Source organism: Cibotium barometz, chromosome 59, assembly GCF_041138505.1.
Source record: "Cibotium barometz isolate CiBa-2024 chromosome 59, ASM4113850v1, whole genome shotgun sequence".
NCBI lineage: Eukaryota > Viridiplantae > Streptophyta > Polypodiopsida > Cyatheales > Cibotiaceae > Cibotium > Cibotium barometz.
In genome coordinates this window covers 31,621,852-31,649,697 of record NC_141104.1, presented here as the reverse complement: position 1 = coordinate 31,649,697, position 27,846 = coordinate 31,621,852, and the positions used below count along the sequence as shown (strand labels likewise).

The 27,846-nt window shown below is 45.3% G+C and overlaps 1 protein-coding gene across 1 annotated transcript in view; it reads right to left on the bottom strand.

Annotated features, from left to right (window-relative positions):
* Positions 1 to 27,200, bottom strand: part of LOC147605714 (uncharacterized) — a 50,244-nt gene extending 23,044 nt beyond the window's left edge. Inside the window, exons 1-3 of the mRNA XM_086793086.1 lie at positions 26,806 to 27,200; positions 25,713 to 25,917; positions 15,319 to 15,439 (exon numbers count right to left, since the gene is read on the bottom strand). Coding sequence (XP_086649212.1) covers positions 15,319 to 15,439; positions 25,713 to 25,917; positions 26,806 to 27,108 — 629 coding nt within the window. The 5' untranslated portion in view covers positions 27,109 to 27,200. The remainder of the gene's footprint in view (positions 1 to 15,318; positions 15,440 to 25,712; positions 25,918 to 26,805) is intronic.
* Between the last annotated feature and the right edge of the window lie 646 nt (positions 27,201 to 27,846).

The window sequence follows — 27,846 nt, the reverse complement described above, 5'->3', positions numbered from 1 at the left end:
TACCAGATTTACAAGTGCCGATTCAGATTTGGTCTAATTGGCTACCTAAAAATTGGGGCTTTTCTACATTGAGCCCATTTTTGCAACATTCGACCCATTTACCATTGATTTTGCCGGGATTTGAGCACTTGCAGCTCTTACAGGTGTCAGCTGATCGTGTTTTTCACAGCACATGTATACATTTGTGGTTTGCTGCAGTGTATGTATGCCATTGTGTACACTTTGACATATTTGCATTATCTGCAGTACACTTGCAGATTTGGAACATGCATATGTATTTCTTGCGGTGAAGGAGTTCCCTTTCAATCCATTGATTATCCTGCTATTTATCTCCCCCATTCTTACAATTTTGCTGGACATTGCCTACTCTTGTGGTGACCTGTGTGACAGATTTGCTATGTTGTCATGGCCAATAGCAACAATGACCTCTTTGGCATGTGAATGGGAGAGTTAGAATTAGGGTTAGAGTACATGTGGGAGACATACACAGAGAAACAAGGGAGAGAGAGAGAGAGAGAGAGAGTTGTGGGGATAAGTCAACTCATGGGAATGAGTGTGTGACTCCCCTATCACACATGTATATTGCACTTAGTGCAGTTAGTACATTAAAAGTACTAAGTGTACTATGTACTATAACTTATGGGCTTGTACACACTATAAGGGTGGGCATAACGCCTTTACCCCAACAACCTCCCACTTAAAGGCAAAGTGCCCTTAAGGAAAGGAAAAGAAAAAATCAGCATGTACATGATAATATACAAGGCCATATCAAGGCTGAAACTGGCCTCATCCAATGCCCATCAAGTGTCTGCAATGAGCAAACCGCTCCGGAGGCAAACTCTTCGTCAACAGATCAGCCGGGTTGTCATCCGTATGAATCTTAACAAGCTGAATTTGCTTGTTCTCTATCACCTCTCTGATGAAGTGATACTTCACATCCACATGCTTCGTCTTTGCATGAAAGACAGGGTTCTTTGCCAACTGGATGGCACTCTGACTATCACAATGCAACAATGGAATATCCCCTGTATAGCCCAAATCAACCACTAACCGAGATAGCCATAATGCCTCCTTGCAAGCCTCTGTGGCTGCAATATACTCGGCCTCTGTAGTAGATAAGGCTGTGCACTTCTGCATCCTGGATATCCATGACACAGCACCTCCTGTGAATGTAAAAACATAACCGGTAGTAGACTTCCGGTTATCTGGATGACCGGCATAATCTGAATCCGTGTAACCATGCACTAATGCATCCTGTTTGCCAAAGCAAATGCACATATCCTGTGTGCCCTTCAGGTATCTCATGACACCTTTCACTGCTTCCCAATGCTTCTTGCCAGGGTTGGCCATGTATCTAGAAACCACTCCCACTGCAAATGCAATGTCCGGCCTAGTAGCAACCATGGCATACATGAGACTGCCACAAGCTGAAGCATACGGAATCTTGGCCATATCAGTCCTGTCTCTATCTGACAGTGGGCTGTCCATAGCACTGAGTTTCACATATGGAGGCAAAGTACTAGTCTTCTTCCCCTCGTCCATATTGAACCTCTGCAAAACTTTGCCAATGTATTCCTTCTGAGACAAATACAACACATGCTGATTTCTGTCCCGAAGTATCCGCATACCCAAAATGTGATTTGCATCACCCAAATCTTTCATATCAAAGGTTTGATGCAGCCTCTGCTTCAAGGCATCCATCTCCTTACGAGATTTCCCGGCAATCAACATATCATCAACATACAAGATGAGGATCAATAGACTGCCATCCAAAGCTTTCTTGGTGTATAAGCAATGATCTATGTCACTTCTCCTGAATTTCTGGGATTTCATGAATGTATCAAATTTATGATACCATTCCCTTGGTGCCTGTTTGAGCCCATAAGGACTCTTTTTCAGCTTGCATACAAGCTTCTTCTTTCCACTCACTGCATAACCCTCTGGCTGCTGCATATATATCTCCTCATGGAGATCACCGTGAAGAAAAGCAGTCTTCACATCCATCTGAATCAAGTCCAGATCATCATGCGCAACCAAAGCTAACACAGCTCTAAGTGTGGTCATTTTGACCACTGGAGAGAAGATCTCATCAAAGTCCACACCATATTCCTGCTTGCCCTTAGCCACTAACCTGGCTTTGTATCTTGGCTTTGCATCAGGTGCAACTTTGAGCCTGTATACCCACTTGCATGGCAAAACCTTCTTGCCTGCAGGCAAATGCACCAACTTCCATGTTCCATTTTTATGCAGAGAATCCATCTCTGACTTCATGGCACGCTCCCAAAAAGCCTTGTCTGCCCTCTGTAAAGCCTCCTTATAACATGAGGGCTCCCCACAGTCAGTGAGCATCAAGTAGTCAACCCCTGGAACAAACCTGTCAGGGGCTCTGGAGGGTCTTGTGGACCTCCGTACCCAATGACCATCATTTGCAGGTTGCTGTCCAGCCTGCATATCACCCATTGGTGGCTCCTGTTCCATGCCATAAGGCTGAAAAATAATGCCCGGTATCTCCTCTAACTGTGGTATATCCATAGGGATATCTTCTGCCATCTCTGGCTGTCCATTTGGACCATTTTCAGCACCATTTAAGGGCTGGTTTTGTTGCTGTAATGGCTGATTTACAGCCCTTGGTTGTTGTCCATGATGTCCATCATCATCAAAGATGACTCTGCCAGGCTCCTGTTGCCTTGCAGGCTCCTTATACATGCATGTTTCATCAAAAATGACATCATTGCTGCGTATAATCTTTCTATTCACTGGATCCCAAAGTCTATACCCCATTTCACCTCTGTCACCATATCCTTGGAATATGCATTTGTGAGACTTAGGATCAAGTTTGGTGCGTATTTCCCTGCGTATGTGCACGTACGCAACGCAACCAAACACTCTCAAGTGCTTGTAGGACGGAGGCTTCCCTGTCCATACTTCCTCTGGCACTTTCCCACCAAGCCTCGTGTTAGGTGACCTGTTTATAAGATGAACGGCTGTCATAACAACTTCAGCCCAAAAACCATGAAGTAACGCAGCATGTGACAACATAGAACGGACCTTCTCCTGAATGGTCCTGTTCATCCTCTCTGCTGTCCCGTTTTGTGGAGGATCATAAGGAGAAGAGAGCTCCCTCTTGATGCCTTTAGCATCACAAAAGTCCTGAAACTGTTTGGACATATACTCTCCACCATTGTCGGAACGCAAAGCCTTCAGTGTTTTGGCAGTTTGATTCTCAACATGAGCAACAAACTTCTCAAACACTGAGAATGTATCACTCTTCAAACGAAGAGGATAAACCCACACCTTGCGTGTGGCATCATCAATAAAAGACACAAAATATTTTGCCCCTCCCAAAGAAAGCTGAGGCATCTCACATACATCTGTATGCACAAGCTCTAACTGAGCATCTTTCTGTCCAAGAGCTTTCTTGTGGGGGCACTGGAGTTGCCTGCCATATATACAATGCTCACAAAACTGAGAACTTGAAAACTTTAGAGAAGGCAAGTAACCCAAACGAGACAATTGCTCCATTCCCTTGACACTCATGTGTCCCAACCGGCTATGCCACATAGAGATTTCCGGCAGCTCGGTTGCATTTACATTAGCATGGTGACAAACACCTGCATGTATAAAGTAAAGAGTGTCCACCTTAGAGCCTCTGGCAACAACCAGTGAGCCCTTACTAATCTTCCACTTTCCACAACCAAATGTGGTAACATAATCAGCATCATCAAGCTGTCCAGTAGAAAGCAGGTTCTTCTTGATCTCAGGCACATGCCTGACATCATGGAGCATAAGCTGTGAGCCATCTGAAAACACAAGCCTCACATCACCTCTGCCAAGAATCTTGCATGCATGGTTATCACCCAAATAAACCACTCCTTCATTGCCAGCAGTATACCTGACAAACAAGTCTCTGCAACCTGTGACATGAAAGGAGGCACCTGAATCAATGATCCATGAGTGCATACCATGACCACCTGTAAGAAGTGAATGGGCATCAAGTGAAGACGTAATTAGGACCTCATCCTCACTGTCACCTGCATGTGACACATTGATTTCTTCAATCTTGACTCCACTTTTGCCCTTTGGCTTTACATCTTTGGCTTCATCTTTGTCTTTGTCTTTGCCTTTTCCCTTTTCTTTTTTATCATTTTTCCATTTGTAGCATTGCTTTTTAATGTGTCCCTTCTTGCCACAATAATGGCATTCCAAATCCTTTTTGGAGCGAGACTTGCTCCTTTCCCGTTCTTGGCTTTTTCCCCTTTGCTGGGATCTCCCACGTGCATTCATTGCATTGGACTTTCCAACAGAGTTGTTTTTCCTGTTCATCTCTTCTTGAAGAAGAGCACCCTCAACATTTGCATATGACAGCATAGCATGCGAATTGCTAGTGGCTGTCCTGAATGTGTCCCAACTCTCTGGCAAAGTGCATAAGCGAAAAGTGGCTTTGAACTCATCGTCCATTGCCAACTTTTGATTAATAACTTGGCTGACAATACCATTAAACTCATTTAGATGGGCTGTCATAGACGCCCCTTCCTTCATCTGAAGACCTATGAGTTTCTTCAACCAATACACTTTGCTTGAGTCACTTTGCTGGGCATACAAGTCCTGCAATCTCTGCCACATTCCCCAAGCTGTCTTCTCTTCACGAATGCTGAAAAGTAAAGAGTCTGACACAGACAACATGATAGTAGATCTTGCCAGCTCATCCATATCTTCCCACTCTTCAGCAGTAAGAGAAGCGGGCATTACACCCCTTTCTTTGATAGGCTTGTGCTGCTTCTTCTGGAGCAACACATTATAGCACTGGGTTTGCCAAATATCATAGTTATGTGAGCCTTCAAGCTTCTTGATGTGAAGCAATGAAGAGCTCTCACCTGTGGTTGCCATAGCAAAATGCAACCTGTCAATGCCTGACTCCCTGCAAAATGTGCAAACACTGCACCAAAAGCACACAAAGTGCTCACAGTTATTCTCCCAAGCTTTATCTCCCACTGCGGAAGCAAGAATGCAACTTTTCTCCCACTGTATGTGATGAAAACACCAAAATCTGGTTGCTGCAGATTTAGGACAGCACCTTGAATGTGCTCTGTTGCCCTTCCAAAGTACTGTACAACAGTACCAAGTGCTCACCTGTAATGTACCAAACCTGTACCGGCAAGTACAGCAACTGAAAATGAACCTTTTCCCCACTCAAATCAATGTGCAACCATGGCAAAACTTGTACAAAGCTGTACCAAATCTGTACCAGCAGGTACAATAGCAATAAATGCTCTCCTAGCTGTCGAAATGAGTGAAAATCAGACTTTTACAGTCCCGAACACTGCATACAACAGTTCCGAACAAAAATTGGGCAAAAGCCCCTTTGACTGCAAGCTGATTTTTGAGGATTCAAGGCATAAAAGTCTTGCCTGCTACTTTGCCGAGCTTAACAAGCATAAAATCTTGAAAAGCCCCTTGATTTAAGATCAATTGCTGATCATACATGGTACATTGACGCACATGAAGGCATCCAAAGTCTTCACGGTGCTTCCCCCTGGCCACATATACATCCAACACATGAAAGCCCCTTGATTTACAGGCACATCGAGTGCTTGTCGGGCATCAACACATTATCCACAGCATCAAATGCGATTGCCTGCATGCAAATCGATCCAATCGGCACAAAAGCCCCTTGATTTTCACTGCAATTTGCTGCAATTTTGCCCAAATGTGCGATTTCTCACATCATACAGCATGTATGAGTGCTTAATTGCACAATTACATCAAAAGCCCCAAATTTCGACATCCAATTTCTTGCAAATTGATCCTGATTGTGACCAATTTCCTGCAAATTGATCCTGATTGTGACCAATGTCACCCAATTTTGCCAATTTTGCTCAAAAAATTGAGCAATTCGGCACCTGTATCTGCTCAATTGATGATTGTACCTGCTCAATTGCAAATCCCAAAAAAAAAATTGAAGCAAGATACCTTGTAATTTTCTGATTTTCTCTGATATGCAGGCTGAATTTCTGTTGTTGCATTTGCTGTTGATGCTGCTGTACACACTGACTGTGTGTATGTTGAAGGTACTGCTGATGCACCTGCAGCTGTACGGATGGCTGGGCAGCGTAGCTCTCCTCAGCAGGCAGCGTGTTGCTCTTCTTGGGCGTGGCTATGAGAGGCGCCGTGGCTACCACCCTCTTCTGCCAGCTTCACGACATAGGCCGCCTGGTGACGTTGAGGCGGGCCTTGGCGGACTGCACCTTGGGTGACGTGGACACGTCGCCTGTTGTATTGACGCCTAGCGCAGGTAGCCAGCCGACGACCAAAGCCTCCACACCTGCTTCGCCTAGCGCCAGTCTACGCCCAGCGCTCGAAAGCCTTCGCCTAGTTGTATTGACGCCCAGTCGACGACCAAAGCCTTCGACGCCTCCACCTAGTAGCGCTACACGCGTTGTGTGCCTTCGCCTGTGTTCGCTCCACGCTCAATTGCCGCCGCCTTGGCCTGCGTATCTTACGCCTTGTGGCCAGCGCTTCTACACGCCCTTCGCCTAATAGCGCTACAAGCTTCGCTGCTCGAGCTTGCCTTCACGATTACACGCCTGCGTAGCCTTCGCTTCACACACCTTGGCCTTTCCAGAGTATACACAGACGAAAGGGAGTCTTGGGCTTTCTTTGCTCGATCAAACAGAGAGGACGGGCCTGCTCTTGCTTCTACGCTTCAGCTACGCGTTTCTGAAGAAACTCAGCGTCAACCCCTAGTCGACCTGCAGGCTCTGATACCAGTTGAATGGGAGACTTAGAATTAGGGTTAGAGTACATGTGGGAGACATACACAGAGAAACAAGGGAGAGAGAGAGAGAGAGAGAGAGAGAGAGTTGTGGGGATAAGTCAACTCATGGGAATGAGTGTGTGACTCCCCTATCACACATGTATATTGCACTAGTACACATAGTGCACTTAGTACATTAAAAGTACTAAGTGTACTATGTACTATAACTTATGGGCTTGTACACACTATAAGGGTGGGCATAACGCCTTTACCCCAACAGCATGTTGTCTCGAGAGGACAAACTCAATGGGGATAACTACCCTATGTGGGATTAGATGCTGCGTCATGTATTGGTTGCCAAGAATGTATGGCTATATGTGGATGGCACTGAGGAGCGTCCTCTCACACCTACTCCAACGGAAGGTGAAGTGATTCCTCCTCACCACCCTCCACGTCCACCTCCTCCTTGTCCTCCTACCCAACAGCAACGTACTTGGGATGCTAGCAATGCTCAAGCCCATGCGTTGATTGCTCTCTCATGCCGCAAGCATATCATTCCGCACGTTCGTTCCTGCACCACCGCAAAGGGTGCATGGGATACCTTGGTGGCGTTGTATTCAGGTCACAATGAGGCTCGTGTAGCTTACCTTTGGGGCAAGCTTGACTCTGACCGGATGCTTGAAGGTGACACTATCGATCAGTACCTTACACATGTGAAAGACCTTCGAGAGCAACTCATTAACATTGATGAGGTCTTGACAGATGGCTATCTTGTTCAGACAATCTTGCGTAATTTGCTCGACTCTTATCAGACATTTGGCACCACTTTGCGGTTGTTGGCTGGCAATGCACCTAATGCGGTCACTTTTGACAACCTTGTGACTCTCTTGCTCAGTGAAGAGCAATCCCGTTCCAACAGGAACAACATGATGTCTATTGAGCCAACAATGACTGCTCCCTTTCGTGGGAATCGATCTGGACCTAAACCTAGCCTATCGGATCCTCCCAAATCAGAGGACAAGCCTGAAAAGAAAAAGGGTTGTAATTATTGCAGGAAAACAGAGCACACCATAGAGGAATGCAGGAAGCGTATTGAGAGTGGAAAAAAAAAGAAGTTGGCATCTTCTTCCCCAGGTGCAGATCAAGCCAATTTGGCTACACATGTATCAGCCTTGACCATTACATCTTCATCACCTACAGAGATGTCTTCTGATGCCGTTGCTTTTGATGACACTATGCTCTATAGTCACTACTTCTTGGTATGCATTGTCTGGCAAATGCATTTCACAGGGGGATTTTACTTGCCCACATGCAGTTGGTGATGCCTCATGGTCACTTATGCTTGTTGACCCTTATGCTTATCTCTGCTAGACGCTTTCTCTTATGTGATGTATATTGGAGACACCTTTTATGTTGCTTTCCCTTGCAGCGGGATTGTTTCTACAGTGTTGACATTGTCACTTTCTCACATGTGATGTTTACTGGGAGTGCCTTCTACACACTTGGCCAATGTTGGCTTGCCCTCATGGTTTTGACATGTCACATGTATATTATTCATTGTGGGATTATGCATCTTTACACTTGCCATACATGCCACTGATCATGGCATCGCTGAGAGTTTACCCATCCTCTCATAGCATTGGCTGATGCCCGCCCCGAGCCCCCACTTTTTCTCCCAATTTTCAGCTTTCCCCATTGCTGAATTTTTACTTTTATCAGCCCTACCATTGCTGATTTTTCCTCATCAGGCTCTCCATTGACGAGTTTCTCTCTTGCAATTTACATTGCATGTCTCACAAGCATGACTTCTGGATCCTGTTGCCTTTTACACATGCGTACTACTATATCTTCTTATGCTTATCACTGGTGCAGTTACAAAGCTATGCTTTGCTCTCTTGTTATCATTGATTACATGCAGTTCACTTTGGCATTTGGATGCTTGCCTTCAAGGGGGTATTATGCAATGCCTCTTTATTTGATGCAATTGATGTCCGCACGATCCTTGACATGCATTTTAGGTGATGGCACCAAATGGAGATGCAAATTTTGTGGGTTGCTTGCAGGTGGCACAAAACCCGTGTGAAGGCCCATTTCATGGGTCTCAAAGGGTATGCACAGGGTATGCAAAGGGAATGGAATTGGCTCTTATCGCAGGTCCCTTGTCAAATTAAGAAATCCTTTAGAAATAAAGATCGATGGAAGGGCAAGAGCTAAAGGAGCCTAGTGAAGACGATGCCACTGAGAATACAGAGGATACAAAGGATGCATCCAAGAGACATAGGATGGGATGCAAAACAAGAGCTTCAGAGCCAACCTAACATTCCTAGTGATTCTAGTTTTTCTCCACGAGCCAATAGAACCCCTTTGGCCACCCGCACCGCCGGACCCTTAAAGAGGAAGCAATAGAGCCAATGTGCAAAAGCAAGCAATAAAGGAGGCCCCCAAGAGTTGACGAAGCAAGTCATACAGCATGCTTTGTCTTTTAACATACACTAGAAAAAAGCGTTGAAGGCATTTAGTCACATTGGTTGAATGGGAGGAACATGCATAAGACAAAGCTCAAGAAGAGAAAGATGCAATGGAATTGGAGATTGAGTTACTCAAAAGCACATGGGCCAAGAATGGATGCTGACTTTTATGTGATAGGTGAATAGTTTCAAGAAAGAGGAATGTGTAACATTCCGGTGTCCTCTTGTAAGGGCACGATGTTTTTGCATGCGATATATGCGTCCGTACCAAGCATTGTAGTGGCGGGTGAGTTCATATGGAGACACCTATACAAGGAAGTGATCAAGATTGGCCTACAATATGTCGGGCAAGTTGTTACCAACGATGGTTCAAATTGTGTCTCCATGGGAAGGATACTCGAGGATGGTAGACTCCATGTGCTACCCACAATTTGGATGTGCTCATTGAAGATGTGGCAAAGATCAGTCGGATTGCCAACATCTTCAACACTTTTTGCAACATGGTGAAGTTTGTGATGAAGAGCCCAAGATTCTTGCCATTTATCCACAAAGTGACTTGGAGCTTCTCAAGCCTTTCACGACCAAGTTTGCCTACATGTTTATTGTGGTCAAGGGGTCAGTGAGTGTAGCATGACTACTATGCGAAAGCGTGCTTAATGATGATTAATGCAAATCAATAAATATTATCGCTAATCACATGCTCATGACATAGAGAAGTAGAGAGAAGGAGAAGAGAGAGACTCTTTACCTAACCTACTCCTACTATATATTACTGAATGAATTGAGTAATTACAATGATTGTCATAGATCCAATGTAGATCTAGATTGTGAATGCTATACTTGAACTAATGCTTGCTGTCCTCCTCTGTGTTTTAATGGAAAACACTGATTTGGAGATGTACTTGGCTCATCCAAACTGTTAGACTGCATGCCCTTGGTCTTGGTACTACAATCCCCGTCTTTGAATGATTATGAATGACCCATGACCTGCCTTTATATAAGAAAGTGAAAGCAAGTCATAATCAAGTCGGTTTTCACTTTTCAAGCCATAAAAAGTCATCAAAAATGTCATAAAATGTGTTCATATTGTGCCCATAATATGTCCCAACCATTGTTGCATGTCTTGGACACCTCTGAGCACCTATAGGGCCACAAAAATGGCTCCGAACTACCCATATATGACCTCTAACTTTGCCCTTAAGGCGGTTGTAAGGAATAATCATATCTACGTGGCACCGGATTAAGGTGTGCATATGACATCCCCTCCTACTAAACTTGGAGCTGGGATGCACATGATGCACCTTTATTGCATGCTGTCGATCCAAGTGCGGACTAGATCTCCCATATGGTGTCTCCACCACAATCTCCTCGGGAACTGCAAGCACTGGAACTGGCCCCTTTGCCTCTGGACACTCTATTGGCATGGTAGACTCCAAGTCTCCATGAAAACCTGATGAACTGAAGTACTTATGTTCTCCTCCTCGTCAATGGATTTGGAGATAAGTGTGGGAACCTCGCGAATTGTCACCTCCTCAATGGCTATGATGATCTCGAGAACTCGCATGGAATCTGGAACTGTTTGTGGCTCTGCATGCTCGAACAATTGCACCTCTTGATTAAACTCGACCTATGGATCCGACACGGATTCTAGTGCCTCTTTGGTGTCCCTTTGTCCTTGGTCTTCTACTGCAATACTTTTGTCTTCTTCCTTGGTCTTTACCACACTTGCTTCCACTACAGTACATTGCGAAAAGCTGCTTTATTTCATTCCAATGCTTTTCTTCTCCTTGTCTTGCTTCTTCTTCACGTTGTTCCCTTCTTTGCCTTGCTTCTTCTTCACATTGTTCCCTTCGGCGATCTGGATCTTCATACGCTTGTCAATAAATCTTTGCGCTTTCTTGGGATGCTCATTCAAACCTTGCCCAATTAGCTTCACTTTGCCTTTTCATCAAAGCCAAATATCCTCCATGGTTCCCATGAAGAACCGCTTGGTGTTTGTCTTCTATAATCAGCCTGAAAACCCTAAACCTAGGCTTCTACATGCATCCTAGACACCCTAGAACCATGCTAGACTGAAATCTAAACTTTCTAGTACTACACTATGTTGACAATGAGTAAAAAGCTGATGCAAAAAGGCTTATTGCAAAAACACAAATCCTAATTTTCATTGTAAACCCTAATTTTTTTATTTACATGCAAACCCTAGTATTGATGCAAAGCTTTTCCTAGGAACAACCTAAACATGCTCTGATACCAATGTAACATGACTACTATGCAAAAGCGTGCTTAATGATGATTAATGCAAATCAATAAAGATTAACGCTAATCACATGCTCATGACATAGAGAAGTATAGAGAAGGAGAAAAGAGAGACTCTTTACTTGACCTACTCCTACTATATATTACTAAATTAATGAGTAATTACAATCATTGTCATAGATCCAATGTAGATCTAGACTATGAATGATATGCTTGAACTAATGCTTGCTGTCCTCCTCCATGCGTTAATTTTCCTAGGAATAACCTAGACATGTTCTGATACCAATGTACTATGCGGAAGCGTGCTTAATGATGATTAATGCAAATCAATAAAGATTAACGCTAATCACATGATCATGACATAGAGAACTAGAGAAGGAGAAGAGAGACTCTTTACCTAACCTAATCCTACTATATATTACTAAATTAATGAGTAATTACAATAATTGTCATAGATCTAATGTAGATCTAGACTATGAATGCTATGCTTGAACTAATGCTTGCTGTCCTCCTCTGTGCGTTAATGGAAAACACTGATTTGGAGATGTACTTGGCTCATCCAAACTGTTAGACTGCATGCCCTTGGTCTTGGCTCTACAATCCCTCTCTTTGAATGATTACAAATGACCGATGACCTGCCTTTATATAGGAAAGTGATAGCAAGTCGTAATCAAGTTGGTTTTCACTTTTCAGGCCATAGAAAGTCATCAAAAATGTCATAAAATGTATTCATATTGTGCCCATAATATGTCCCAACCGTTGCTGCATGTCCTGGGCATCTCCACGCACCTTTAGGGCCACCAAAATGGTGGCCCTCTGAACTGCCCATATACAACCTCTAACTTTGCCCTTAAGGTGGCTGTAAGGAATAATCATGTCTACGTGGCACTGGATTAAGGTGTGTACGTGACAGTGAGAGTCCGCCAAAAATCAATGGGGAGTGGGACTAGAAGGAAATAGTCCTAAGGCGGAATTATTTGCGCGCAAAGTGATGAGAGACACTTGGTGGATACAAACTAATGCTCTAGTCAAGGCAATTTAGCATATATATAGTGTTCTCTGCATCACAAACATGGAGGGCGGTACCCTTGGACTCTTGTACAAGTTCATGGACAGGAGCAGTGAAGCACTGAAACTATGCACTCTCTTGTCTGCTAAGAGGTATGAACTAAGTTGTCTTGACTCTTCTTAATCTTGAACCTTGATTCTTGACTCTTGAGATCGATTCTTGAGTCTTATGTAAAATCTATCATGGCTACTTTGTAGGATCCACGACATTTTATCCATGTGGAACCTACATTGAAATTGGTTTCATGGACGAATCCATGTTGTTGCCCACATATTGCATCCTCTCCAGCAAAACAAGGAGCAATATCACAATGACAAGCTTGAGAAGGGATAGCAAGAACACATACAGACATGGACAAAAGGGGATGTGGACCACTTGAAGTGGCTAGATGATAAACAGCTTGCTTTTAGGAACGTTAGCTTTGCTTTTGGGAGAGCCATGGTAAGAATGTGAGACACAACTTCACCCTCTCATGGTGGGAGAAATACAGGCAGAGTACCCCTCTTGGTAAGATAGAAGCTAGTACTTTGTAAATTGTAATTAACATCGGTTAACTAGGTCTTATTGTTACCAACCTGGACATTTCCCAGTATGAAAGGAATCTGGTGGACTCCAGGATGTCTAAATATTTAAAAAGTATACAAGCTTTGGGAATGGGGGATTATCCTAGAATACAAAGGACCACACTCCTAAAATTTAGGAGAGTTGCTATTTTTGGCCCAACTCCGATGGAAATTCTATTCGCGTCATTACATCTAGAATTGAGAAGATACCAAGAGTGGGCAAAGTGCCTATGATAGAATGTTTACTAGTTGGGATATTTTTAGAGGTAAAGATTATGGGAGAACCCATCTCTTAGATTGGGACATGTGGCAAGAAAGTGGATCAAAGTGAGACAAGTGGCCTCACACTTGTCACTCCAGCTATTGTGTGGCTCTCCACTTGTCATCATAGCCTTCTCTTTCCATTTTCACTCATGGGAGCCCCAAATCTATAAATTGGAGCCCCCTCTCTTCATTAATGGAGGCTCTCTTGGTGCACACTAGCCTCTACCACCGTTACAGGCTACCCTAATGATGGCTACTCTCTTTCTCTCTCTCTCTTGAAGGCTGTCCATGAAGAATACCGGCTGTTGGGGCCTGTTTTGGAGGCTTCCATCGCGAAGAAATACTTAAGGCAAGGGTATTTAATCATTTTATTATGATTTCTAGCCATTGTACTTGTTGTACCAGCCCTTGTACTTTCTGAACTTGCTGTACCAACCACTGTACTGGCTGTACCAACCCTTGTACCTGCTGTACTAGCCACTGTACCGACTGTACCAACCACTGTAACTACTGTACCAACCATTGTACCTACTGTACCCATATTTGTACTTGTTGTATCGACTGTACCAACCACTATACCAACTGTACCAACCATTGTACTTGTTGTACCGACTGAATGGAGAGTTGTACTTGTTGTACCAACTCTATTGCATGAAGACCCGTGGTTTTTGGGAAAGAATCAGTACCCACACGGAGGTATATGGATTATATTGCCGGTTCGGCATTTCTACAGCCTGTGTTCTGGCTTGGTAGCCTCGTGTTGGGCTATGTTATGGCATTTGTATATGGATTAATCCGGCATCTCCCATGGGGAGAGTAAGGCCCTCAAAGCTTGTACATGATATTATTCTCCTTGGGTAATAAAATACTCCAAGGGGGGGGTCGGCCCATTCCGGCCTCTATGTGGTGTCACATGTGCAAGCTCCATTTTCAACATTTGTGGATGTTTTGTCTAGCTTTTATGTTTTATGCAAAGTGATGATCGATATGTGTTAAGGCTGTGGCCATGTTTAAGTGTTTTAATATGCATTGATGGTATCAACAAGTGTGTCAAAGGCCCTAGTCCCCCAGGCATCCGCGAGTTACGCTTATTACCTCTTTTAACCAGCCTTTTTGTCACCTCATGAATCATGACATAAATGCCACTCAAGTCCGTGTGTGAGAGAAACTAGAGCACCTAGGTTCTCTTCCACACAAAGAATGTCTACAGCTCAATTAGAGCGGTTGGTGTTTTGCCATTGCAACCTCCACTTCATTGGGCAATCAAGCAATGCAATAGAGCCTTGGCAAGTTAATGTAGACAAAATCGACATTGAGAAAGTCAAAGAGATCCCAGAGATTTCTTAGGAGCGCAACATTTATGCCATGCTTTACGAGGAGATGATGGCACCTACTCACGTCAGAGTTGTAGTGTTAAAAAATGTGGTCTAGTTTTGTTTGCAAGGCTCATGTAGTGAAAAATGTGGTCTAGCTTTGTTTGCAAGGCTCATGTAGTGAAAATATGAAAGGTAGCAAATGGTTAAGGTGTAAGGATTGTCTGATGCAAAGCCTACTTGCGGCACTAGTACTCCACAGACTATCGATGCACAAGCTCGTGTTCATAGAAGAAAACAAGAAAAAACTCCCCTCGCCCTCTAACACTACCAATAACTATTTTCTCTTAGCTATTCAGCCATGGGCTGAATAAGCACAACCATTGGGCAATCTCATAGCCCAAAATCAATTATGTAGTATATTGTGTAATCTACTTCAAGTGGAGAGCCTCTTGTTACCTGCCTTGGACACACATTGCACATGGTGGAGCTAGAAGGGTGCACGCAAAAACCTAAATTGGTGGCCAATTTGAAATTGTACAAACATGAAGTTATAACACTCACTCAATCATCATAAAAAAGAAGCTAAGAAAGACGAGGGCTAGCAACAACACAATTTCTGACCCACCTTATTGTACCAAAAAGAGAGAAGATTGTGTGGGTCACTAAAACTGAAGCCTTGGAGGAGACACGAAGTTCTGCCAACCAACGGGATGGAATACCTCTTAAAATCATTGTGTCTGGAAAGCCTGCCACAAATGAACAAAAAAACTATCAGAACTCCAAATTAATCAAGTTACACTGATCTTTGGCACTCTGCATCCTAAAAGTTGATTCATTTGTTTGTAATTCATCAACAATGCAATAGATATCCATATGTATGTAAAGTTCATGACTATCTAAGTTAAAAAACACAAAAACCATGCAAGAAACTTAAAAAGATAAGCATGATCTTGTAAAATGGCAAACATTGTTTGATCAAAGCAACAGCTTCCCACTCCCTTCTCGCTAATGTTGTAAGTACGACTGAGTATTGTCATGTGCATTCCCCACTTGGATGCCGTGGCCATGACTGTGCAGGATGAGTGCAAGCCCTATGGAAGGTCACCTATGCAAAGATTACATGGCGATCATGAGCTTGTGCATAGGCATTAAGAGTGAGAAAGATATGGAAGAGAGAGAAAGAGAGAACTATGGCGACTGTAGGGAGAGATAGAAGAGAAAGTGATTGCACAACTCAATGATGATTGCTTGATTGATAATGAAACCTTCCACAAGTTCATGCTTTTGTAGGCTAGTAGCCTTATCTTTTGACCCATAGAAATCACACACACACACACACACACTATATTAATGACATGTCACACTTATTATATCCTCTCATAACAAGGTGTTCACACACACTAAGCCCCAAATCGTGACAAACCCCAGGTGGAGATGCTTTAAAAACGTTCAATAATCATCGTGGTTTGGACTCGAGACGGCACCATGTGCTCAACGGAGAGACAATGGCCCAACACCCGAACTCTCATGCCGAGCCTAATATAAGAGATAGCCTACATCGGTCTATCAAGACAACCCTCCCTAGATCTAAACAAAGGGTATGCAAAGAAATATGGAGCCTTTTATAAGATTCAAGGCTTATTACAAAGATGAAACACACACATAGAAGAAAAGACTAACACATCAATCTATCAAGACAACCCTCCCTAGATCTAAACAAGGGTATGCAAAGAAAAATGGTGCCTTTTATAAGATTCAAGGCTTATTACAAAGATGAAACACACACATAGAAGAAAAGACTAACACACTGATGGGGAGAGAGTAATGTTGACCAACAAGATATTCAGCACATTTAACCAAGGATTAACAAGGGGATTAAGGAGATTACGCATGAATCGTGGAAGGCATATTTGGATTATGAAAATTGGTCCTTTTTATAGAAGAGCCCAATCCAACCACCTATTCCCTTGTGTTTTTCTCTATGTTGTCCGCCATTCAACCCACTGTCCAACAACATTAAAGCCTCCGGTAGAACTCAACCAAACTCTTTGTTTAAAGCCTCCGACAGAACTCAACAAACTCTTTGTTTCATATAGCTGGTAGTCACAAAACCTCTTCCGCATAAAGAATGACTAAGATCTATGGTTACACCCTTAAACATGTGGATACGAGAACTATCAAGGAGCAAACACTCCTACTTTCTCCATATATATGAAGCGATTCCAAGAATTGTCTGTGCTCTTCCTCATTCACCTCTTACTCGGCTTTGTCCTCCGCCCTAAGTGTCCCATACCACTGAGCCTTGGAAGGCAAAAAGGAGCCCATAGATTAGAACCCGAAAGATCCACGCGATGGATTTTCTCCTCTCCTTCCAGAGTGTTTCCCACTTAATTCTAGTAGGTCTGGCTCTAATACCAATGTCAAGCCCCTAGGCTAACAGACCCTACGATTAAGTATAAACAAAAAGGAAAACACAGACTCACACATCGAGCTCACCGGGCCATTCATGCTCGCCCCTAGGATAGGGGCATCATAGACATGGCTCCGCGAGCAAAGTCCCTGCCATAGGAGCAGTCCTCCAGCAGGACAATAGACCCGTGGGATATTACAGCAGAAAGTTGGATGTCGCCGAAAAGAATTATTCGGTATATGACAAAGAGCTTTTGGGTGTGATCACAGCGCTCAAACATTGGAAGCCTTTTCTTTATGGACAGGCTTTCACAGTGAAAACAGACCACCAAGCACTTAAGTGGCTTCAGACTATGCCAAGTGCCCAGTGGAGTGATCGACAGGCCAGGTGGAGTCAAATCTTCCAACAGTTTGGAGGTATGATTGAATACATCCCTGGTAAGCATAACCCAGTAGCAGATGCTCTCAGTCGAAAGTCCAGCATCCAGGCAGTCCAAGAAGCTACCATTCTCGAAATCACGGGAAAGGACTTGGATAGTATGAAAGACCAATATGTCGACTCCCCTAAGTTTGGTACTCAGTATAGTTTGGCCCTCACTTCTGAGCCTGGCCACTATTCAGTACAGAACGGTTGGTTGTTCTACAAGAACCGTCTCTGTGTTACTCGAGAAAAGCGTTCCGCTCTTCTCCACGATGCCCATGACTCCTTAGTTGGAGGACATAGGGGTATCAACAGTACCCTCGAGAAATTAGAACGGTCCTTTTATTGGCCAAAGATGAGGCGTGATGTCTATGCACATGTACAAGCCTGTAAGATTTGTCAGAAAGTCAAGGTTCCCCATACAAAGAAGGCAGGTTTACTTCAACCTTTGCCTATCCCTGACGGACCTTTCATCGACATATCTATGGACTTTGTAGGGCCTCTACCAGCATCCATTGGATCCCGTAATACTCAGTGTTTTACCATTGTGGATCGCTTTAGTAAATTCTGCATGCTCATCCCATGCAAGCATACGGCCACAGCCGAGGACGTAGCCCGTCTGTTTCTCAAGCATTGGTATCCAATTTGTGGTTTGCATAGCACCATAACATCAGACAGAGATTCCAAGTTTACCTCGCATTTCTGGAGGGCATTATTTGAAAACTTTGGAACTAAGTTGCAGTTGTCTAGTGCATTCCATCCCCATACAGATGGCCAGACAGAAATTTATAATCAGTTGGCCTTTGATGTCCTCAAGTCATACTGTCATGACCAGCAGTCCAAATGGGAGCACTATCTTCCGTTGGTCCAAGCTATCTTGAACGACACTCATTCATCCAGTGTCGGACGGACTCCATATGAAGCAGCCTTTGGTCGTCGTTTTTCTTCTCTTTTGACGAAATTGGTGTCTCCATCTTTAGAGGCTAATAAAACCACGGAAGCATTTTCCGAGATCATTGAGTCAGTCAAGGACCGCTTGACCAAAGCTCGGGAAGCATATAGCAGACAGGCAAATAAATCTAGACGAGATGTCCACTTCAAGGAAGGGGATTGGGTCTATTTGCGTATCATGAAGCAAAGATTGAAACAAGTGGGCAAACGTTGTCCCAAGCTTTCATTCCGTAGTTTTGGCCCTTTTCCCATAGTTAAGAAGATAAGTGATGTCTCAATGAAGTTAAAGTTGCCTGCCAGTTGGACAATGCATGATGTTTTCCATGTTTCTTGGCTAAAACCATATGTTGGTCCAGAAGTGTTTGATGTTTCAAATGAACAGCAGCCAGACGTGGTAGACGAGGCAAAAGTGATTGAGCCTGAGCAGATCCTTCTTCATCGATGGAAGCATGGTTCCGGTCGACGGATTCGTCAGTTCTATACGAAGTTCCGAGATCGAGGCACCCACGAAGCCGTATGGCTCGACGAGGAGTTCTTCCAGGAGTACCCCTAGTTATTGGCGGACTACTTGGAAGCCATGAACCTGCCGCCGCCTAGCTAATCAGGAGGGAATGTCACATGCACTCTGCACTCAGTGCATGGTGACAAGATGGCTCATCATCAGAAGTGCAGCAGTTGTACAGTTTTAGAACCCAATAGGATGATATTTGTCGTACGCCGTGACCCCATTGTACATCCTCAGTCCAGGATAAGTCAGGCACGAGCTACGTAGGTCATTCCTCAACCTTAGTGGGTCAGTCAGTCAGTCAAGTCCCTTAACCCACTTGGAGAATCATTCATGCATGTAGAGTCAGTAGAAGCCTTAGGGTTTGCATCAGAAAGCACTCTGCATCCTGCATAATATGCATTCATATGCCTGTGCATCATTTAGAACATCCCCAAAGCCTTAGGGAATTTACTGGGATTTATCTGGTATTTTTTTCCATATTTATTAGTATTTATTTATCATTATTTGCATTATTGGGCATTTATAAATATTAACTTTATTAAATGACCAACCCCCAATTAGTATAAATAGGCTTGCCTAGAGCCTCTTTTCTCATTCAGTCTTCATTGTGCTAAGAGCTCTCCTCTCTCTTGCTTTCAGCCCAAGACTAATCCAACCCTAGAGCCCATAAGCTTGCTTCTCCAGCCCTTGAGAAACCCTAGCTTCATTCAGCCCTAGGTGCTTGCATTCAGCCCTGAATTCAGCACTCAGTTCAGGCCTAGATTCAGCATACCCTTCACCTTCAGTTCAACGCCAGTTTGCAGCCTGCATACACCTGCGTTTTCTGATCCAGCAGTACAGTAGGCTGCGTTTCTGTCCCAGCCGTACAGCAGCAGCTCCTGCAGTCCTGATTCACATGCGTTTCAGTCCACAGCATCCTCCTCACCTCAGCGTTTCTGTCCACAGCAGATTCCAGCCCTGAAGCAACAGTCTACAGCAGTTTCCAGCCCTGAAACTGTTGTTTGCATCAGTGTCCAACCTTCTATGCATCATCAACACATTCAGCAGTCATCTGGTGAAGGTAACACAACATTCATATGTGTTTTCAGCATTCTAACAGTGTGTAGAACAGTCCACCTTCTTCTTCTTTGAGCCTCAGGTGTGCAGCCCTTCCTCATGCCCTTGGGAGGAGTGCATAGGCTCGAGATCAAGTCATTGAGGTGTTTCTACAGCAGTGTACAGATCAGCCACTCTCCGATCCTCCGAGATCTTGCGTTCGGCTTATCTACAGTCCAAAGTCGTTCTCTCTAAAGTAATAAAGCAAATACTATCTCGTTATCGGGATAGGGGGGCCTTCAATGGGTAATTCGGGACCCAATTTGGTGTACAGTTCTCATCTATCTCTCTCTCATCTCTTTAAAGTTTGAAGTAATTAAAGTGGATTGCTAAACTCACGAAACTCAGGATACAGAAGACGGTGTGAGCATATATTTTTTTTTTTTTCCGAGAAAAGATCCTTTCATTAGTTATGTAAAAAACCGCCCGTAGGGCTACAAAAGAGAACTCTCCTGCTCCTAACAGAGAGAAGAGCAGTGAATACATCATGGCAGCCCGGGAGACTCTCCCTAGGTGCTGCAAAATACAAGCATCAGTCTAAAGAACTGAGCGGCTAAATCATACAATAGGGGGGGGGAAGAGCCAAACAGGTGGCCTGTAGTGCCAACAGGGGGATCCCGTGTGTAGGGTGTAGAACGGGCCGCAGCGCCAAGTGGTATGAAAGGCCTGGCGCCGTAAGATCGCCTCATCCGAGTCTCCCCGGATGCGGTCGTACTGTCCTCGCAGGGTGTGGATCAACTCCTGCCAAATCCCCCGAACAGTCTCTGCTGGTGGCTCTAATCTCCCCTCAAAGGCCGTAAAGCACCGGGCCCTCTAGGTGAACCAGATGGTGAGGCTGCTGAGGAGCTCCCATCGTAAATCCCTCTCCTGTGTCCAGCTGGCAGACGAGAAATCCGGTGCCGGAACCAGGCGAGGCTGGCCCCTAATAAATCTGATGGCCTGACTGCCCTGCTCCATCTCATAGCCCATAGCAGGCCCTGATGAAGTCGACCAAGCAGCGGCACCCCACGTAAACATACCCTCTGGAGAGAGGGGGGCCAGAATACGCAGCATCCGCAGCCAAATCTGCTGTGCCTGAGGGCAGTCCCAAAGGCAATGTCTCTGTGTCTCCATAGGGTGGCCGCATCGGACGCAGGCCGCCGGAAGACCGCTGTAAACAAGCCAAGTGCCAACCGCTGAGCCCCTGTGGGCGACCAGCCACTGAAAAGCCGAGATCCTGCGGGCCTGTCGACTAGCCCAGAGCCGAGCCCAGAAATCCTCCAGGAACTCCTGTGATAGTCCCTGCAATCGCCAATGCCCCGCTGCCGCTGGAGAAACCGTCCTCCTCGCCGTCAAAATATGCCGTCCCAGCCGAACAGTATACTGGAAAAAGGTGATCTCTGTGGCCTCAAGGGATGCATAAGGATCATGCCACTCGTACTCCCCGGGGTCCCACTGTAGCCGGGCCAAGGGGCGCGCTGCATATGCCCATATGCGCCAATCCGGGAGCACGTCAGCAGGGTCGGGGTCAATATGCCACTTCCGAGAAGCGGCAGCCACTACCCGAATCCTCTGAAAAGTGCACTCTGCAACCAAAGGCGACTCCACCTCCACTCTCTGGAGTCTGCCCTCATCCTGTATCTCATAATAGAGGCATCTGCCATCCTCAGTGCTAGCTCTGACAGCAATCAGGATCTCCAACTGTGTAAAGGCACCCATCCACCGTGGGGCCACTGGCTCGAGAGGTGTGAACCACTCCTCTGTAAGTGCCTCCTGAATATCATCCCTCATAATCAACCCCCCTCTGAAGTGACTCAGCCTCTCCACCTGGGTCTCCTCTGGTAGACTGCAGAAAGCCTGCCAGTCTCCAAAACTACGAGCTGGGCCTGCCGCTAAAGGTCCCCAGGCTAGACGAGGCCGAGAACCCAGCATATGACCCTGCTCTGTACGAACCGCTGGGCTCCAGATGAGCGGCTGCCTGGCCCGCTCCTCAACACAAGAAGGAGGCCGCTGAGAAAGCCCCGGTCTCAGCAGCTCCCAAGCTCTCAGGATACTCAAAGCAAATCTGTCCTCCCATCCTCTACTGAGGCCTGTCCTCCTCATCTCTATGAAGATCCAGCGAATCTCTGGTGCCCAAGTACCCCCTGCAGGAGGCGCCCGGGCCTGCAGTCGCTGCAAGAGGAGCTCTTTCCAAGGCTCAGCGCCTGGAAGCAACCCCCGAACAATAAGCTTCCCCAATAAGGCTCTACTCTGATCGACTGGATCTATAATGCCCAAACCGCCCTTAGCCAGCGGAAGTGTAATAACTGCCCATGCAACCTTTGCCCGAGCTGGCTGACCGTCCCGCCCAGACCACAGAAAGTTCCTGATCAGCCTCTGTACCTGGCTGATGCAAGAGCTCGAGAAAATCCAGCAAGACGTAATGTACCACATAGTCGCTAACAGCACCTGATTTGCCACCACCACCCTCCCAGCCAAGGATAGTCTAGCTGTACTCCAATACAATAGCTTCTTCCGAATGCTCAGAAGAAGCGGGGCAATCTGCTGCTCAGGTGACAAATCAAGGCCAATCTGGCATCCCAAATACCGCACTGCTGTGCCTGGAGGAATCCATCTAAAACCGGGGTCCGGGCTCCATGCCGGAGTGGGAGCACTACTGATCCAAAAGGCCACTGTCTTGCGCCAATTGATCAATGCTCCCGAAGCTGTACTAAAAACCTGGAGCAACTGCTCTGCCCGAATAAGATTGGCCTCTTGGCCATGCAAAAATAAGCCCGTGTCGTCTGCAAACTCAGCATCAAGCAAATCCTCCCCCCGGACTGGGAGCTGAAGTCCTCTCAAACCAACCTCCTCTGCCGTCAAATACATACTCATAGCCTCCGCAAAGAAGAGAAAAAGGAAAGGGGCGAGAGAACACCCCTGACGGACTGATCTGGTCAGCTCAAAACTCGGCCCCCGACCTCCTGCAATCAGCACCTGGCTGCGAGCTGTGGAATACAAAGCTGCCACCCCTCTGATCCATCCTGGCTCAAAGCCCAGGCGTAGCATAGTGCCCTCTAAGAATCCCCAATCAACTCTATCGTATGCCTTCTCAAAATCGAGAAGCATCACGACCAAGTCCTCGCCAAGAAACCTAGCTCGGGCCGTCGCCTCCCAGAAAGTAAAGATGTTGTCAAGGATATTGCGCTCCTTGACAAATCCTGTCTGAGTAGCATGAATCAACTCCCCCAGGAAGGGCTGGATCCTCAAACTCAAGGCCTTTGCTAAGACCTTGTAGACAGTATTGAGGATCGTAATAGGCCTCCAATGCCGAATGTCATCCGATACTCCCTCCCCCTTGGGGATAAGATAGATCAAGCCCTCTGAAAAGCTCTGCGGCATCACCCCAGTGTCCAAAACATGCTGAAAGCCCCTGCGGAGGCCTGGCCCCAAAAGGTCCCAATAGCGCATAAAAAAGGCCGGCGTCAGTCCGTCCTCCCCTGGGCAACTATGTCGCGGCAGGACCCTCAAGGCCTCGGCAAGCTCAATCTCTGACAGAGGCGCACCTAGAACTGTGCGCATATGGTCTGTGACCCTCCTCTGCACATGGGCCCACACAGTCTGTCTGCACACATCTCGATCCTCAGTGGCTGGCTCCGCTGAAAGCAAGTCACTATAAAAAGCAGTGGCAATGGCTTTGATCTCCCCGAGCTCAGTAGCTATCGATCCATCCGGTCTACCAAGCTGGCGAACTCCTGCTCGCGCATGACGGGGTCCAGTGATCTCAAAAAACTCCCCAGTCACTCTATCACCAAGCTGCGTCCACTGAGAGGCCTGACAACGATAGTAAAACTCATGTCTCTGCTCCTCTACCTCTCTAACCTCCTGGCGTGCCTGGCTCAGCTGGGACGCCACCCACTCACATGCAGGCTGCTGCTCCTGAAGGCGCTGTAGCGAAGCAAGGCTGCGTCTCAGCCGTTGCTCCCGCTCGCGAATCTCTCCCAGTCGTGTCAAAGCTGCAGCGTGTAGAAAAGAGCTAAGATCAATGAGTCCCTGGGCACACTGGCCCGCTGCATCCTGGTCAGAGCACTGACTATCATGCCAGATCCTCTCAATGTCCTCAGCGAGACTGGGATCTGTAAGTACCCTCTCTGGGATCCTCAACTGCAAGCTGGGCTCCCGTGTCCCCTCCTCCAATGTCAATATAAACGGTGTGAGCATATTGTGTGACAGAACAACCAATACAAAGACTTCCGCTACATATCACAACTACCACATCCGAAATTCGAAGCATTCCGCACTGCTTTGAATTTGTTTCCTTTTGGTGGATGATGTACAGAGATCACATATCACTCCGGGGGGGTTTGTTGGGTTTTATGTTGTGTATGCACCCAAGGGAGTGCTAGTGATCATCAGTAGGTTACTGGGGCACTTTTTACTTCAGTTAGTGGAGGTTTTTTTCCCCAATTTAGCTTAGTTTCACTCATAGTGATTTATAAGTGGTTTGGTCCACCTGGCACAGTTTATGGCCGGACCATGTGAACACACTTTAGGTCACATCTTTTATATGTGGCTATTGTACTCCTTTTTATAATTATCATCATATGAGCAAACGTGTTCCTCTCTCTCTCTCTCTCTCTCAGGCCTCCTGTTCATGTGCCTTCCAAAACCCTAACCCTAACAACCATATCCTACAATTCTTTGACTTATAAAATGACGATTCTATGTCTGCATTGGTAAGGTGGGTTATCCTATTCCTTTGGTGTGTGCAGCACACCTGCATTTGGTTAGAAGCTAGGTGCCTGAGCATTTGACCAGCACAAATGCAGTCAGGCAGCAGTCTGAGGGCCAGGAGCAGAAGTGTTTGAAGCCAAGAGCAATTCTCTACAAGGCTACACTCTGAAAAACAATCTGCATCAGAGTGCTGGGACGAGCGCTGAGGTCTACAGCAGCGTAACAGGCTAGATCTGAGATCCACATTTTCAGTATCATTTTGTAGTTAGAAAACAGTCATACACTTTTTCTTGTATATCAACATACAGTAGGAATCAGGTTACAAGTGTTGTGCTTGTGTTTTCTATTCCGCTGCACTTCTCTTCTTTGATAAACACTTGCACAAGGGTTCAAGTAGTCTACAGTGTGTGTCTGCATGGGTTTTAGGTATCATCTTACTGGAGTTGACCCGGCCAAGACAAACTGATTTTCAGAAGGTTAAGCTTGCAAACCTTAAAAGGTTAAAGGAAGTTACTGTAGGATTTAAAGGGAAAGTTTGAAGAGCTGCTGTGATCTGCATTTCAGCAACCTCTTCACCAATAAGAGTGGCCTTCTAAACAAATGCACTAAGCCCCACACCCCAAGTTACACCTTTCAAAGTCAAAACTGAAGTGTATAAAAGAGCACGAAAAATCAGTTTATACTGTACTCATGATCAATACCATGAGGCAACAACACTAAAAGCTTCCAAATGCCATGTAAGAAAGGCCTAGATTGCCAAGAACTTCCAACGTTTAGAACCATTCAACAAATGTGTACATGTGTGAGATCTGGATGGCACTTGCCGCCGGATGTGATTGTCCTTGCTACATATGGAAAGGTAAAGCTTCTTCGCAAAAATGAACCCTAAAGGTGGTCTACACCTTGACATACATCCAGGTTTCAAAAGGCCAAGGAAAAAAACCTGTTTGGAGGGTCTCGTGAGCTTCATGCCACAAACGTTTCACAGAAGAAAAGTTATCACAGTCCTCTGAGTGTGCGTGGCACCTCAGCTTCAGACCACCAAGATTGAGCTCTATGCCTGTTAGCTTATCAACAATCAGAGCCTCCTTTCTTTGAAGCATGGTATCTGCATCCTCCCTGTGACTCCAACTCTCTCCCCTCAGTGCCTGCACCAGATTACTTTGATCAATAAAAAACAAATTTTGCCTGGTTTTTCTTGATAAGATTTTGTAAAATTAACAAATGCAGAGTAATATCTGCAGCCACGTTTTTATTAAGACTTGTAAATCTTAAGTATGTGACACTTTGTATGTGAAAAACAAAAATCACACATCAAGACTCTACACACGAAATCTATAGGTGGAAAACCTTGAAATTTATATACAGATACACAAAAGCACATATACAAACGAGTAATGTAAGACATAAAAGTTTGCAAAGATCAAAACATATTATGCGAATTTGAACCCTTACTAACAAAACAAAGGGGCTTTATGTTGATCTGGAAGTCCCAGACATAGAACATTCCAGAGGCAACAGCCCAATTGCACTCAAATACATTCTTGGGAGTATATCTGTGTGCACGCATACACACGATAGATGGATGCATGAGTGTGGGGGGGGGGGTGTACACATGCATAAATGGATGCATGTGTGTAGGTGTATGCGTGTGTGTTACACAACTCGCAAATTTTGTAAGTAGGTGTTCACGTGGGGGGTGTGTGTGTGTGTGTGTGTGTGTGTGTGTGTGTGTTCTTATAGAATCTTGTAGTTTTGAATCCCGTGTGTATGTATGTATGTTAATTTCATGCATGTATGTATTATTATGCTATACATGAACGTATGTATGTACGTGTAACTGCACAAGCATGAATATATATTACATATGCATGTTATGAATCTGCAAACATGTATGGATGCATCTACATACATGTATGTCGAGTATGCGTACATGAGGGTGTACGCGAGCGTGTGCAGAATTCTAAGCATAATTTACTACTGCAAAACAGAGAAAACTGCAAGCATGCAGGTTATTTTGTGGGGGCAAGACTGACCTGGATGTCCCAAATGTAGAGTACACCGGAGGCAACGGCGTCGTTGCTGCGCTTCTTGTGGGGGTCTCTGTGTTTGTGGAGGGAGAGGTCCTTGTCGGAGACAGATATGGAAAGGGCGTCGTGGAGGAAGGCAAGCAGAGACTGGCGGAGCTGCCACTCGTCCAGGGGCCTCACGGAGAGGTCCGCGCGCGTGAAGGAGAGCAGGACACGCAGGCGCGGCACAAGGGCCAGTCCGCCATGGCCCAGCTCTACTGCTTCCCATCGTGATACCACGAGCGGGGAAGTCGAAGAAGCCCTCGCCATAGCTCAAAGCCTACTCTCTAACATTACCACTAAAATAACCACAGTAAGTCAGTTCCCCAATTCGCTGTGTGGAAGATTCTCTTCTAGCATTACCGGTAAACCCTAAAATATTTATATGTTCCCCTAACTAGTAGGGAGATTCTCCTAAGGTTTAATTACTTAACCTAAGGACTCTCAACCAACTCTTTTATTAGCCAATATATATTTGGCAAATGGTGACCCCTCTTCACAAAAAACCTTCAAAATATGTACAATGAACCTAGAAGATTTTCATTTTTTATTGTATGTATTATAAAATTTAATGCATTATGAAAGCTTTCAAAAAGAAACTTATAATTTTTTGAGGTCATGAGTTTTATGATGAAATGAAAATAATGTTTCTAGTGAACGCTAGATATAACATTATTGGCGGTAAGCATGTTTATCTCTCTCTCTCTCTCTCTCTCTCTCTCTCTCTCTCTCTCTCTCTCTCTCTCTCTCTCTCATGACAACCCATGTGTTAGAGGATCCCAACACCTTTAATTTCACGATCTTCTCTTCATAAAAGAAACCTCATGCAAAGAAATAAGGGGCATTGGCGATGGCACGTCCAAATGTGAGAAAGGGGAAGAGAAAGAGGGTTTTAGTGAGATGAGGGTGTCTTAGAGAGAGAGAATGTAAAGAAAGAAAGTGGTGGGGGGTCCTAAAAGTGGAGGGAAGAGAGGAGGGAAGGCTTTTCAGCCATTTTGAATTTGGTAA